General features: G+C 39.8%; 2 protein-coding genes across 2 annotated transcripts; one reads left to right on the top strand and one right to left on the bottom strand.

The window, feature by feature from the left end:
* Positions 1-1,408: 1,408 nt before the first annotated feature.
* Positions 1,409-7,356, top strand: LOC122666198 (putative transferase At4g12130, mitochondrial). Its single transcript, XM_043862344.1, has 5 exons — positions 1,409-1,899; positions 6,049-6,302; positions 6,438-6,536; positions 6,736-6,894; positions 6,973-7,356. Exons 1-5 carry the CDS (start codon positions 1,421-1,423, stop codon positions 7,221-7,223), a joined length of 1,242 nt encoding a protein of 413 aa, XP_043718279.1. The 5' UTR covers positions 1,409-1,420; the 3' UTR covers positions 7,224-7,356.
* A 3,128-nt stretch (positions 7,357-10,484) lies between these two features.
* LOC122666197 (LRR receptor-like serine/threonine-protein kinase GSO2) lies at positions 10,485-13,441 on the bottom strand. Its single transcript, XM_043862343.1, has 5 exons — positions 12,922-13,441; positions 12,312-12,572; positions 11,346-12,218; positions 10,704-11,192; positions 10,485-10,666 (listed from the first exon to the last, which is right to left on the bottom strand). Exons 1-4 carry the CDS (start codon positions 13,349-13,351, stop codon positions 10,711-10,713), a joined length of 2,046 nt encoding a protein of 681 aa, XP_043718278.1. The 5' UTR covers positions 13,352-13,441; the 3' UTR covers positions 10,485-10,666; positions 10,704-10,710.
* Between the last annotated feature and the right edge of the window lie 1,903 nt (positions 13,442-15,344).

Here is a 15,344-nt window from a genome sequence, read left to right as displayed (position 1 = left end):
TGTGAAAGGGTTGTCTAGCTGAAGAGCAACTATGGGTTTCTGGCTAGGTATGGTGGAAGAGAGAAGCAGCATTTGATGCTGAAGCCCAACTCCCTTTGCCTTCCCTGACTTCTTTTGCTTGGTTCTTGATTTTTTTTTTTTTTGTTCTTTTTATTTGGGTAGAAAACGTGGACAAAAAGCTTGTCAAACCTTCATGTTCCTTCTTGAGAGAGAGAGCGAGAGAGAAGTTTTGGTTTTGGTGTTAAAAAGGGTCCAAGGAGAGGAGCTCAATCACAGGTGAAGAGGCTTTCTTTCGCTCATTGTTTGTGTTTTGGGTGTTTGGTGATGTAGTGGCAGAGGGAGAGATGCACTGGGTTGGGAACTATGGGAAGGCTGAAGCTATTATTGGTAATTCTTATAAGAATGCATATTATATATAAAAAAACAAACCGTACATGCATACACAATAAGAGGCATACACATCACTATTATATTCTAGTTCAATCAAAGTGAGTAATACCCCTTGTCTTTGTTAATGCAGGTAGTGACTTAAGTTTTTATTCAAGGTGTGACATGCCAACGAAATAGGGCAAGAGAGATGGATGAATTTCGAAAGTACATTGCAAACGAGTTGGCTTTATCAAGAAACATGACTCCAATTGAATGAAAATTAATCAATAGTTTTTTTGATGTGTAAGAACATTATGTTTAGTATTGGAATTATTTTGGACATGTTGAAATTAGTGAAATTTTCTCATTCATTTGTGTTATGAAAATTATGCCAAGGGATGAGATTTTATGTAATTTGATAGAATTAGAAGAGAAAACTGTTTCTGTTAAAATGACAATCCATACACTTTATGTCATTAAAACATCTTTGTCTTGATGATTTCTTATTTTATTAGCTTTATTTTTCCTTAATCGGTCCTTTGCTTTTTCTTTAGTTTGGTGGCTTCTCTGTCATTCACCTCTCTTCTATTGCTTGAGTTAGGTTTTGCTGGCCCTTTCTCTTTATCCTACTTGGGAGCGATAGCAGTTCTCGGTGAAGAATCTGGAAGAGAATGAGTCGACTCTGATGAAGGAAGTAGATCGAGAATCACCTCAATATCAGTTAATTTCCACCGTAGTGAAGCATGATTTTGCCAAGAACCGCCGATGGCTTCTCTCTGCAAAAAATTTCCAGATTGTTGTTTGTGGCTGCTCACCAAGGAATCTATACATCAGCAACATAACTTTCCCAAGTTTGAGTTTCGTGGCGCCACCAGATCATTCGACGACATGGAGACAAAATGAACATTTATATGGTCAAGCCACGTGGGCACAGCCGTCGCGTCTCTGCTGCCACGTTACCTTGATCGGTTCCGTATAGATTCTGGACCTGCATAGCGATTAGCGAGTATTGGACGGGAAATACTGTCAAGTCTTGCAAAATCGGCAGAGAATGATGCATCTTTTCAAGCCATCTTTTAGAATTCTCAGAACCGTCAACAGTAGCAGGAGCCTCCATTACTCATCCGCGAAGCTTTTCCCTTGCCGGCAAACCCAACTCGATGACGTCGGTCCTGTGGCTTCTCTTCTCAAGAGTCGGTCCGTGATTAGGTTCCGTGGCCCCGATACCATAAAGTTTCTACAAGGCCTTTTGACTAACGATGTCACCCGATTCGATGAAGCCCACAAAGAGAAAACGTCTACGTTGCCTACACCCAATCTTTCCACTGTGTCTGCTCCGCCGCTCTATGCTGCATTGCTGACTCCTCAGGGGAGATTCCTTTATGACCTTTTCCTCTATCGGCCTCCACGCCCTGCTGACAAGCTTAATAGAACAGGTTCTGGACCCGGTTCAGACCCCAGTGAGGAATTCGAGTTGTTAGCAGATGTTGATGCTGCTATCTTGGATGAGCTCCTGCAGTGCTTCAAGAAGTAAGTTCTATTTTTTGTTGCTCAATTAAACTGCTTTTGAAGTCGATTGTTGCTGGGCACACAATGGTTACTGACTTCTTTTTTGTTGAAATATAGATGGAATTGTTTCTTTCACTGTTATGCTTTGTTTGTTAATAAAGTTGTTGTCTTCTGTAATTTTGAGATCCGGTGCTTTCTTGTAGAGAATACCACAAAATTCTAATTACCTGAGATGATCACGGAGTCGGACAAACTGGAATATATCCACCTTGGAGACCAATTGAGAGTTATGAGGCCTATAATTAGGGTGGTTGTGTACTGATTAGCATGTAGGAAAAGGTGTATGTCATTATTAAATGAAGGAGTGGGATATGAATGGCATTGTTAATTGTCTTAAGCTCAGATAATAGAACAACCAAATTTCCACCCTAAACTTTGACATCAGTCCGAAACATAGTGTCTCTGAACTGCAAAAACTTCAACCAGGTTCAACACTTTCAGGGTTATGCCTTCTACATACTTAAATAGTCTCATTAATTTTCACTATATGTTTTCTTTCATAGCATATCTCACTCTTACCATTCAAGTTTAAGTGATTTAAATATGGTTGTAGCAGTGCCATTAGCTTTCACCTATTACAAATGAAGTCCTCTAAATGGTGATTTTTGTTTGGAAGAGAACTCTGATATTATTCAAATGAAAGTTGAGTATTTTATTCATTTGTCATATATACTGTTGCATGTAAGGCTTTCACTAGAGCTTGCCAACTTGGCTTTCCTTGCAACCAAATGGCAGCATGGATAAAGCCCAAGGTACTCCCGCACTGAATTCTTCACCCATCCCTGTTCCTCAAATACTTCATACCTCACAACTGCCCCTTCAAATTCTACACCCTTCCCTTCTCCCTAAATACAATCAACATTGTCGCTTTGCACCTCCTTGGAAATTGTCCGTCCACTTCTGGTTTCTACCCTATGAGCATACACAAGCCAGAATATTCTAAACTCTAAAGCTTCATTAGGTCAATGCTAGTCCACCTCTGCCCTTCTATCTCTGACTCTCAAATTCTTCACTCCTCTGTTTTAAGATGGTATTTTCTCCCCCTTCACTCTCTCTAACAGTGAGGATGGGCAAATAGGGGGCGACTGCAGGCCATTAGCCAGTGGTCTTGGGTTCAACAGGGATACAAAGGAAAACTTGCTTCCCTCAGCATGCCAACCTTCTTGGTGTCATGGTCAGCATGGCTAAACTTCTTGGCGTGATGAAAGGGGCTAAGCACCCTCAATTAGGGGTGTCAATACCCAACCTGAACCGATGAAACCAGCCCGAACCAGCCCGAATGAGCCCGGACCACACCGGACTGAACTCTTAATGGTTCGGGTTCGGTTTGTGGATCCAGAGAGGCAAACGGTTTGGTTCGGTTTGGGCTAGCCCGACGGTGCATCGGTAGCCTGAACTGTTAGGCCCGAACCCAAACCGAACCGACCTAACCCGATAAATGAATAAATCAGTAAATGCCTAGGCCCCCTAAATGTGTTGTGATAGTTTCTCACTTTATCTCATATCCTTTGTTAGTGATTACCCAACCAATTGTATCCATAGGCCATAGGACATAGGATAGAAAGATGCATTGTATTTGAAATATTTTATGTACTTAAAAGAGAAAGAGAAGAAAAATTAGCACTAACCGGACCTTACTAGTTATATAAAACCGGTACCAAACCGAATCCAAACCGATATCAAGACGTTATCATAAACCGAAACCGCACCGAAACCGAACATTTCTTAATGGTTTGGTTTCGGTTTCTATAAAAGTCACACCAAAACCGAAAAGCCCAAACCGAAACCGGCCCGTTGACACCCCTACCCTCAATGGTTATTTCTAGGCAATGGTCTACTTATATAATACCTTACTTCTACTTAGGTATAGTTCTTGAACTTATTAGGGCGTGATGAATGTGAGAAAAAATTGAGAAGAGGATATCCCATCAACCATTGATGTTCTTCTCCATTATTTTCTTTATGAAATTTATCTGTTTGAGAGTCTTTTTCCCCCTCTAAATGGAAATAGTTGACTACTGATGTGTTACTTCAATTTTGAATAAGAGTGATATGAGCATGCAAGGAAACACATTATTTGAAACACAAGTGTTAGATGAAATTGGCCAATAATACGGAGGAATAATTTGTTGTTTAGACAATGAATAAAGTAATCATCAAATGCTCACAAGAGTACATATGGTTCTGTTGATTCAACACACTTCTTTATCCTAGTGCAATCGCCCTGCAGTTTTTAAATTGGACACAAGTACTCTTTGAATTTCAATCAGGTCTCAACCGTTATTTAGTCTTGTTGGCTTGTATATTCGTCTTAAAGTTCACAAATAATCTATGTATTGCCAATAGCTTCTTTGTTCTTGTATTTTACATTTTAGGTAAAAGTTGGCAATGCCAGTGTTGTGCCCAGCCTGAGTCTCTCTCTCTCCCACCCTAATGTAATTCTAGATGCCTGAATTACCAACTAGAACCAATAACCAGGATCTGGATATGAGGAATCGGCTAGGTCAAACAAGGGGGATTTTGAAAATTATGGTTAGGGTTAAATGGAATCTAAGATTTGATGTTAGGGTTAGGTTCAGCCGTTCAGTTAGTGAGGGGAAGCCTTGCAGTGAAGGTCCTGAGATGTTTTATGGAGATTGAGTATTTAAACAAAGATGGTTATTGAATTAGGGTTTGGGTTTCTGGGTTTTGGGAAATTAGAAAAAAAAGAGATCTAGAGTTTCGAGTTAGGGTTAAGGGCAGGGGTTCTGGTCGAGTTCCCCTGCCTATAGAAGTCTCCTACTACTACTAGGGGAAAAAAATTCTGCTTCTGAAAACAAAAGAAAAATATTCATCAATATCATATCGACTCTAGGAGTGAAAGGAAATGAAACATAACTGACTGAATCCTAGGCCCCACAATTTGGACTGATGGCAAGTCCGATTATGATTAGGATTGGAGTTCGCTTGCTTCTTTTTTTACCATTGCATCAACCACCCCCTTATTCTTGCAGCCAGTAGATGTAACTCAAGAGGGGTGATTAAGTTGCTGTTGCAATCATAAGTTCATAACAGGAGATAGTTATGCTCAATGTATTTTGGCAGCAGGTTCCACATGGAGCAAGTGAAACTCGAGAAGTCAAGGCTGGAGGACTCTGGGCTGGACCAGAGCCTGTATGACCACTAAAGGTGGAACATGTTTGCAGATAGACCCTAGAAGTTTGGGTCTCAGTCTCTGGTTTGTACATATACCTTTGTCAAAGGTATATGCCATGCTCAGTGCAAGTTCATTAATAGGTTGTTATCAGACTGGCCAATAAGCTGGCCAAGCATGCTCTAAATATAGATCAGTGTATATAAACTAATCGGATTCCTGCAATATTTGCTGGATGTACTGAATGAGCAATAAAGAAGGCACTGCATTATTTTAAAAAAATAATAATAATGTAACTATTTCCCACTCTCTCCCCCTTTTTTATGGATCAAGGATCCAACTGAAGCATAGTTGGAAGCATGCCTTGAAGTTGTATAATTGCCCAATTATCCATATATCTATTTCAATTCAGCAGGTAACTCTTCCAATATGTTTTCCAAACTTTCGTTTGTGCACTCTTGTGCTGAAGCATGGTGTGTGTTGCTGATAATTATCTAAACAAATAAAAAAAGAGTTTAAGTTTTCTTTGACTACTTTTCACCTGGTAAGAGCACTTTGAAATTCTTATTTAAAAACCCAGTGGAAGAATTTTAAATGGTGAATTTTCTTGGTTAAACTTAAATTTGTCCCCATATCATGGTATTGATTATTTGATAGCTCACACAGCAGGAACCAATGGAGGATTCTAGACTTCACTATGTGTTGCTACATATGTTGAAACATGGGATGGCTAAATATCTTTGCACAAATGGAATTAGCAGTCCCAGTGCCCATGAAAAATTGTAATCCATGCAATAGAATGTCCCACTGATATCTTGTATTGATGTGAGCATTTCTTGGAAACAGTTGAACTAAAACTTGCTTTATTCAGATACGAGCAATAGCTATCTTCTGCTCCATTAATATCAGTAATAGTTTTCTCTGTTTGACTTGATAGATTGAGCACTTTTATATGTGTTTTTATTTCAATGACACAGATACAGAGTGAGGTCTAAGGTTGAGATTGAGAATGTGGCTGAAAATTTTTGTTGCTGGCAACGTTTTGGTGGAGATGCTTCTGATAAATCCTCATCTGTTGAAGAGCCTGATGCTGCATCTGTTGGATGGGGTGGTGGAGTTGATCAGGCTGGGATGTCAGCTGCCCAGGGAAATAATCTTGGATGGCAATGGTTCAAGGATCCTAGACTGGATTGTCTTGGTTTCAGGGGGATCTTTCCATCCAATACAATACGTAAGCTTAGTAGCATTTTGCATCTTTGTAGTGTATGTCTGTCCGACAACACTGAAGTAGGTTTATTCACAACATGGAATCATTAGTGAAGCTTTTAGTTGGTTTAGCTCTAAACAGCACTTCTGTTCTTTGCAGCACCACTGGTTGAGTCTGACAAAGAAATTGATGAGCAAAATTACTTTCGATGGAGGTATGAGAAAGGAGTTGCAGAGGGTTCAACTGAGATTCCAAAAGGTATGTAACGTGTACCTTTCCGATTGCCATAGTGTTGATTGGTCATTGATTAATTGATTTTGTTGAAAATAGTCAATATTGTTATTGTCCTTGCTAATGTAAGAAGCGTTCATAATCGTCATTCATCTGTTTGAATTTGGGGGACTGTTAAATGTTGTACCACTCTAATTATTCCGAACTTCTATATTTTATTGTCTAGGTGAAGCTATTCCCCTTGAATACAATTTTGCTGGACTAAATGCAATCAGCTTCGACAAGGGATGCTATGTAGGCCAAGAACTCATTGCCCGTACACACCATCGTGGTGTTATTCGTAAGCGTGTGCTTCCCTTAAGCTTTGTTGATGAATCTGGAAAAGGTACTTATATCTATCTTTGGCTAATTTCAAGATGACCAGCACATTGGTATAACTAATCCCTTTCTTTGTTTTGTTCAGGAATATCGGAGAAGGTTGATTCAGTTCCAGGGTCAAATATAGTTTTTTCTGATACTAAGAAAAAGGTTGGGACTGTGACAGCAGCACTTGGGTGTGAGGGGTTGGGACTGTTGAAGCTGGAGGAAACCTTCAAAGGATCAGGCAAACTGATTGTTGAAACTCAGGAAAATGTGCATGTTAAGGTCATTCGACCAGAATGGTGGCCTGCCGAATGGTTTCAGGACCTTCAACAGGATAGTGCTGTTGCCTAAGGTTGTAGTCTGCAACTTGATTTACAGGAGGCAATTTCCACTGGACGAGGTGTATAGCTGATGTTTCTGCTCACGGCTTCGATTTCCAAAGAGTTGATACTCAAGTGACTCAAAAGAAAGAACAATCTCTATATGCTCTCTGTTTTAGATTCTCCCTTTGTCACCAATAAATTTATTGGTGAAAATTCGATTGAACCGGGGAACTCATCTGGATCATGTTTTTGCAGCTTGGAAAATAGATTATCCCCACACCCCCCCCCCCCCCCTTTCCCCATCCAGGGGTAAAAATAAAAGTGGTTTCTGAAGAAACTGAGAACGTATAAATTTACATGTTTTGCCACTTTAGCTTTAAAATGTTGTATCAGCGAGAACTTTTGCCTTAATAAGCTCAGAGAAGTGGGAGATGATGCAATCAAGTCTGTTTGCCAAGGTTTATAAATCCAAAATGGGACACAGGATTGACCTCCATTGATTATGATTTGAATTGGATCAGAATTGGTCGTGTTCAGTTCTGGAGTCAGTTGGAAAGAACATCGATCGCAAACAGTGTGAATTCGATACAAGGCAATTTTTTCCTTATTTTCTCGAGTTCATTGCCATGGAATATCGCAACTTTCACATGTCAAGTTCTCACGCCCACTGTAATGCACTCGGGCACTATAAAGGGTTTTTTTCCTAAGGTAGGTTGATTTTTTGGCTGTTGCAGGGATGAGCAATTTTAAGTCTTAACCGAACATAGGTAGGTAGCAGCCATGTTCCTGTTGCCCTTGCCCCTAATCGTTGATTCCAACTTGAAATAATCTCCTTTCTCTTTAGGTTCACAAATATCCCTTTAGGTTTTAGCATTTTTTAAATATACTCACCTAATTAAAGTCTCATTCCTTTTTATATTTTTACCCTTTTTGTAAATAGAAAGCCAACCTCAAATCAAGAAACTATACGTGATGTCGTGATGTCACAATTCTCACAGTAATATTGCAACGCCAAGCTGTCATTGTTAATTCCACCACAATCAGAGAATAATACCACGTTCGTGTTGATAAGGAGAAAAGTAAAACATTAGATATCTGTCCACATAAAGCTTTATTAAGCATCACACCATACCTTGGAAACTTTGGGATTAGGACAAAGTTAGTGTGAAACTGACATCAATAGTTATCCACTTCACTAACAAACAGGCAGGTATGTGACTCTGTATTTGTTTTAATGTCTCATAGCCACCTCAAACACATCATAATATATGGGAACAAAGATCTCTATTTGGTGGTGTTTCTTCCGCCCTCTCACAAGACATCGTTCGATAATATTTCTATCTTTAGGTAGATACTCAGGTATATTCATTCATTGGCCCAGATACTTGTGTAGAGTTCATGAACATATTATCTATTCACGTGTGGTGCATGGTCCCTACGAAATTCTATGAGGTGTGACAATGATTTTATGCAAACTTGTGTTTGGGCACAAGGTTCATATATTATGCGTGATCAAATAACGTTTTTTCTTTCAATATATTATGGGAATATATTATTAGGACAAGAGAAGGCTAACCGGTCCTATAACACTGATGAACACATTAACGGATGAAAACGAACACAGAAGCATAGAGTTGAATATGATTTTCAATTTCACTGGGACTGAACCGTCTTTCCACACACAAAGACATTTTTTGTTGGAAAAGCAATTTTCTGTACGGGAGTGGCCTACGTCAACACTCTCATGTGTCTATCTCTTTCTTCCTTAAAACAAGTGGATAGAGATATTTTTTCACATGAGGAGGAGAGAGATAGACTCATAGGAATGCTGGGATAGACTACATTCCGAGACACACAACTTTTTCCCGTTTTTGTTGTGTAAGCGCAGAACAGTTAAACCTAATCAAATCTAATCACAGGCTGTATCATTTATCTATCTTTTTTAAACCTTTGCAAAAAGGTTTTTCTTGTTTTTGAATTTGGGTTGGTACACATGTCTCTCTCTCTCTTGCACACATTTCGAGGAAATAGAATCGGCAATTGAATTGGCCTAAACCTTTTTTTTTTTTTTTTTTTGATAAACCTAGGCCAATTTCGATTCCCCATAGAAATAGAATGGCCAGAATCGACCTGAACGGCTGAACCTAAGAAAAATCGAATTTTTTGAAATGGGGAATTCGATGATAATCAGAAATTCAATCCAGTTAGTTTTAATTATTTCTATCAGAATCGACGATCCGATTCCATTTTTAAGAATCCTGCTCTCTCAAATCTCAAAAGAAGAAGAGAGGAAGGACGAAGGCAAAAGATAGGTGAAGAGACAACAAATAACATTCATACACCATTTACAGTTATTTATTTATTTATTTATCTATATAGTCTCATATTTTTACCGTTTATTCTATGAGGTTGAGTTAGATCTTTAAATACTATGAATCCAAACACTAGAAGCCAACTCTAACGACAACACAGAGGAAGAGGAAGTCACATCTGGGAAAACTCATGTATCCAAACACTAGTAGTCAACTCTAAAGACAACAACACATAGGAAGAGGAAGTCAGATTTGGTTTTTATTTATCCTCTTCGTCTTTGCTGAAGCCATTCTTTGTCATTTACCATCTGTACCCACTAATGTAATGTATGTCATTTAGGGATGGGCACAGCCTACGCTCATACGGGCGGGATAAGAGCAGGATTTCGAACATTCAGGGGGAGGGGCAAACCGATCATTTTACCCACCCCCATGTGTCTATGCACATCTTGCACCCCATGCAGAAAACATTATCCCTTTAATTTATTTTTACCTAGACTGTTTGGTTCCGTAGTGCCCTATCTCATTGAGTGCAAGGTAAGGGGATTAGTAATGGAAGTTCCAATCTATATACATAGCTGACTCTCTAGCTAAGAAGGCTCTGTAGTGACGGATAAGGTAATGGGAGAATGTTCTTTACGCCGCAATGCAGGCTGCACCCAGACACATAGGCAGGCTGTGCAAGGGGCAGGGTGGTCATTGCGCCCACCCTCATATGCCTAACGGCATAGAGAACAACACCCCTAAGACAATTTAGTCAAATTCCACTCCATGGTTGACGGAACATTGTAATCCTATGTCTAAGAGTCTTCTCACCTAAAAAATACAACCCATCATTGTTAGGACAATAGTTGAATGCAGAGATGAAGAACACACAATTTCATTAGAGTTCCAGGTTTCCACAGATCATAAAGATCCAATTAATACAAGCACAGAAAAGTTCCTCCACCCAACATCCATCTTCAAGCTGCGAGGACTAGAAAAACAAATTAACATTCACAATCCTCAGTCCTCAAGAAGGGGACGGATACAGCACAGAAGAATCAAGAACTAAAAGGTTCAGCATCAATGAGTGGTCATTGGTTAGTGAGTGATGTCCCCATCTCTCCACTTTACACCTCCCCTTTCTGAAAAATTTTCACAGCCAAGTAGGGCTCCACAGTTAACAAGTCATCATCATCATCAGAACCATGGAATGGATTATCAAGAACTGCTACTGCATTTGTTCAGTTCTTGAACCACAGTTTCCATGTTGGGCCTATGGTTAGGTGAGTCATGTGTGCAAGTCAATGCTATTCTCGTCAGTTTAGCTGCCTCAGCTTCAAGGAACTTCCCATCAAGATGCTTATCCATGAATTCTTCAAACTTGCATGATTCAGCTCCAATTCGCATTGACTGGGTGATCATCCTTCTTCCAGCGAGGATCTGGAATACGATTACCCCAAATGCGTAAACATCACTCTTCTCGGTAAATCGGCCAGTGTTAGTGTACTCTGGAGCTAGGTATCCCATAGCAGCACTGGCCTTGAGTACTGAGAAGACAATGTCATCAGCCAGGAGCTTGTGCAGTCCAGAGTCCGAGATCAAAGGCTTGAATCGCTGGTCAATGAGCACCTTCTCTGCCGATATGTTTTGGTGAACTAGAGCAGGTTTGGTAGGTTTGTTGCTGTGTAAATATTCAATACCTGCTCAAGAAAAGACGAAATAAAATCAGTTCCAATGATTTCCCTAGCTTATGAAGATCTGAAAACATGCAACAGAACTCTGAAACATATATGTTGAGCCAGGAAAAAAGCTAAGACAATGATAATAAAATGCATTACAAACAGAAAATAAACCTTTGGCAATGCCATTGATGATGAAAACTCTGGTTGACCATTCAAGAACCCGGCTGTTGCCATCCTTCACATCAAGATACTGAAGCAAGTTCCCATTAGGAACAAAATCGTAGATGAGGAAACACTCACCCCTGCCTCTGGAACAACAAAAACCTCTCAACCCAACAAGGTTTTCGTGTCTCAAAGAGGTTAATATGTTCAAACCCATCAAGAAATCAGCTTCCTCTGTCTTACAACTAGTCTTATTGATGCTCTTGATAGCAACAACAGACCCATCTCTTAAAATCCCCTTGTAGATAGCAGAGAAGTTGCTCTTCCCCAACAGATTCACCTCTGAGAAATGCTGAGTAGCAGATTCCACCTCTTCCAGATTGAACCTAAATAACCTAAGAACTTCCTGAGAGAACCCACTAACATTCCGTCCATCAGCCAATGGATCCCATCCATTGGAGTACTCAAGACTGATGAGTGTAGAAGCACTCTTCCTGTGGATCTCTTTGGCCTGATCAGTACTAAGACGACCCTCTGAAGAATCAAAAGCACTACCGATCTTCTGTTTCCGGCGACGGTACCACGAGAAAGTCAGAAGTCCGGTAACCGTCAATGCAACAGTGATTGCAACAACTCCAACAACAACTGCAACTTGAGGGCTTCTTGATGGATTTGAGCAATCGGTCTGGTTGCAATGCACTCGGACATTTGCAGACTCTGGTATGTCTTTTGTTGCAATACCACTTGTACCAGATGCAAAGGGTTCTGGTCTGTTAGGGTTCAACTGATCCGTAGCGGTGCAAGCTCTCAAAGTAGAAAAAGCAACTCCACATAAGTCCGAGTTGTTCCCGTACTGGAATCCTCCATTTAATTTCTTCAGAGCTTCACAACATGAAACTGAAAGTTAAAAAAAGGTTCTTTGCGACAAATCAAGAGAGAGAGGAGAGAAACTAAACGAAGGATGAAAAGCATTACCAGGAGGAACATTGCCCGAAAGAGTATTGCTACGAACGTCTAGAACTTCCAGTTGAGGAACATCAGCTAGTTTTGCCGGAATTGAACCAAATAAGTGATTATAGCTCAAGTCCAACCTTGTTAGCGTCTGCAGCTCTCCCAAGCTAGCAGGAATCGCACCGGTTAATCGATTATCTTGCAGAGCAAGAACGCTTAGCTTCTTCAGAGACCCTAACTGTGTCGGTATGCTCCCAGTCAGCTGGTTATAACAAAGCTGAAGAACTACAAAACCCAGAGAACCATAGTGATCAGAGTTTATGATATCATGAAAAAACGAAGGTCAGCGGAAATTCCTAAGCAAGATCAAAGCTTTCGACATCTAGTTTCTACCGAAAACATCAATCGTTAGTTCATAACTGTTCCATTTCATGCCTGCACTAGACTTTTAGCAGGACTGAAGCTTCCTAATCATTACATTAAGCTCTGCAACTAACCATGGAGGCTTAATCGTTCTAAAAAACTAAAACTTACAAACCGACTTCCAAACTCGGGATTTGAGACTGAAGAAAAGATGAAATCAGTGAGCAAAGAATGACTATTTGTTTCTAAAAAGTTTTGGAATATAACCAACCTTGGAGACTAGCCATGTTTCCTATTTCAGGCGGAATGCTCCCAGAGAGGTTATTGACATTAAGATACAGATCAGAGAGATCAGTTAGATTTGAAATTTCTCTGGGTATCTCTCCAGACAAATAGTTGTAGTGAAGGTAGAGACCAGACAAGCATTTAAGGCCAGCAATAGCAGAAGGAACCTTGCCAGAAAGACCCTTCCCCTGCAAAGAGATATTAGCTACTTTGCCATGATCGTTACAGGCAACACCTTCAAACGAGCCACTGCATGGATCACCATCACTAGTCCAAGAAGAAAGGAACTTGTTTTCAGGGTCCAGAGCCACTTTCATCTCCATGAGCGCTCTCAGCTCCACATTCCCGTAAACCAGTTGCAGACCAAAAAATGAAAAAAGAGCAAGAAGAGAGAAGAAAAAAGCATAACCACCCATCCTTGTTCCCGCCGCCCAACGAACCCAGAGACCCTCTTCCTCTTAAGCAGGCATCGAGAGTTCGAATCTTGAGACGAAGGCTTGCAGAGAACCAGAAGTTACCGATCAAAGAGGGAGGAGATGGAACCAAAGTAGAGATAGTGAGAACCAGAGATGCACTAAAAAGAGGACAGTAAACAAAAAGCATAATCTATCATCTCTGCTACACTTGAAGTCTTAAAATGGGAACGGAGATGGGACCCAGTATTGGTTAAGCATAGCCGTCTGATCTGTTTAATAGATCACTTGACGGCGAAGATAGACGGTTGCGTTATAAGTCGTATAGAGATTCCTTGGTGGGACTTGGAAGGGTTAAATTCGAATTCGAAGTGCCTTAAAGCTAAGCTTTTTACTTTTTCTTGTATCTCTGTCAACTCTGATCTCTGACATGAAAGGACCATTTCAACGCCCACCCCCCTACTGACTAACCTAGCAACTTAATCCTTTGTTTTTTGTATTATTACAAGAACACCCTTTGATCTGTAAAAAGGAAAATCTTTTTTAATCTTTTTTAGGGCCCAACGCCTGGTACATATATGTTATACTTTTTACACAAAGCGACATATTTATTGAAACTCTCGTGAGTGTACCGGACTTTAGCCGATTTATCGCGTGAAGAAATTTGTTTTTTATTTCAGAATTTTTTTTGGGTTAAATTTTTTATTTCATATGTTGTTTTGAAATGTATATTTATTTCACAGCTTCTTACAGGATCAGAAGCTGAGAGACCGAGAGAGTTTCAAATTTCAAATTTATTTCCGTTATCTCGTTCTTGAATTTGGTTATTGTTCGGGGGTAAAATGGGGAATAATAAATACCTTCGTGAGTGGTCCTGAGTGCCACATGGCACCAATTCTTGTCAGGAAGCGCAATATTGTGTTTTCCCCCAATAAGGTCGTGTTTGTTTGAAGGGACAATGGGTGTTGGGCGTGTTAGGTTGAGATTTAATTTTTTTTTTCAATGGACAGGCTTGGAAGTCGTAGGTTAGGCAACAAAATAGCAAGTAATCATTCTTATCCATCACTTTGCCCGATACATGGTATCATCAGTATACATACAAGAAATATTAATGTTGTGTTTGGTATAGATTCTTGTAATGCATTTCAGGTTAATTATGTATTCTTAAGTGATAAAAATAATTATTTTTATTGTTTGAGAATATGAAATGGATCAAGAATACATACCAAATACATCTCAAACCAGATTGACTCGGACTATGATATCAAACTATCAGTAAACTATTTGGATGTTTTATGGTTCAAAACTATATTCATTTATCAGTTTATCTCAATAAATAATGAAACTACACATGAACCATATCGGAGCTATAAGTGTAGGATCTGTTTCAAAATTTGGAATTGGATTGGAATCGAATGTGACTATTATGTACATTTCGATTCAATCGAGTCTAGGGCTTTTCTCATCGGATCAGTGGGTTTTCAAATTCGAGAGGCCAACTCCATGGTTTCTGAGACTATTTTTTTTCAAACTAAAACAAAATCAGCAAACATGCACCGACTGATTCGATTCCCGATTCCAATTTTCATAAACTTGGGTTGAAACCCATCAAAACTATTGCTTATATCATGGGTCAGTTAACCCCTTTTTTTTGGGGGGGGGGGGGGAGAGGTAGGCCTCAAGGAGAATTGAACTAATGACTAATGGAGCAAATGGTTTGAAGGTGGTCCATGTCCATTTAGCAAAGAAATTTATGCTCTTTCATTGAAAACTGATGCTGCTCCTTAAGACTCTCTCACCTTTCTAGATGGGTGAACAAGAGAGAGAGAGAGAGAGAGCCCACACAGTCAAGGAATGCACAATTAGATTGAGAAAGATAACCAGCAACTGCAAAATTCAAACATGTAACTATGAAAAGGACTTTTAATGCAGAAATAGGTAGAGAAAGACAATAGAAACAGAATACAATGCACCAAAGGTTGGAGGACCTCACCTA

This window comes from Telopea speciosissima, chromosome 6 (assembly GCF_018873765.1).
Source record: "Telopea speciosissima isolate NSW1024214 ecotype Mountain lineage chromosome 6, Tspe_v1, whole genome shotgun sequence".
Lineage (NCBI taxonomy): Eukaryota > Viridiplantae > Streptophyta > Magnoliopsida > Proteales > Proteaceae > Telopea > Telopea speciosissima.
Note: the sequence above shows the minus strand (reverse complement) of the source record. Positions and strands in the feature narration are given on the sequence as shown.

Coding starts and splice junctions, on each gene's coding strand:
- LOC122666197 (XM_043862343.1), bottom strand. CDS start 13,351: ATGGGTGGTTATGCTTTTTTCTTCTCTCTTCTTGCTCTTTTTTCATTT. Junction 12,219..12,311: donor TTCGGGCAATGTTCCTCCTG/GTAATGCTTTTC, acceptor CATGTTGTGAAG/CTCTGAAGAAATTAAATGGA. Junction 11,193..11,345: donor CATCAATGGCATTGCCAAAG/GTTTATTTTCTG, acceptor TTTCTTGAGCAG/GTATTGAATATTTACACAGC.
- LOC122666198 (XM_043862344.1), top strand. CDS start 1,421: ATGATGCATCTTTTCAAGCCATCTTTTAGAATTCTCAGAACCGTCAAC. Junction 6,537..6,735: donor TTCAACTGAGATTCCAAAAG/GTATGTAACGTG, acceptor TTTATTGTCTAG/GTGAAGCTATTCCCCTTGAA. Junction 6,895..6,972: donor TGTTGATGAATCTGGAAAAG/GTACTTATATCT, acceptor TGTTTTGTTCAG/GAATATCGGAGAAGGTTGAT.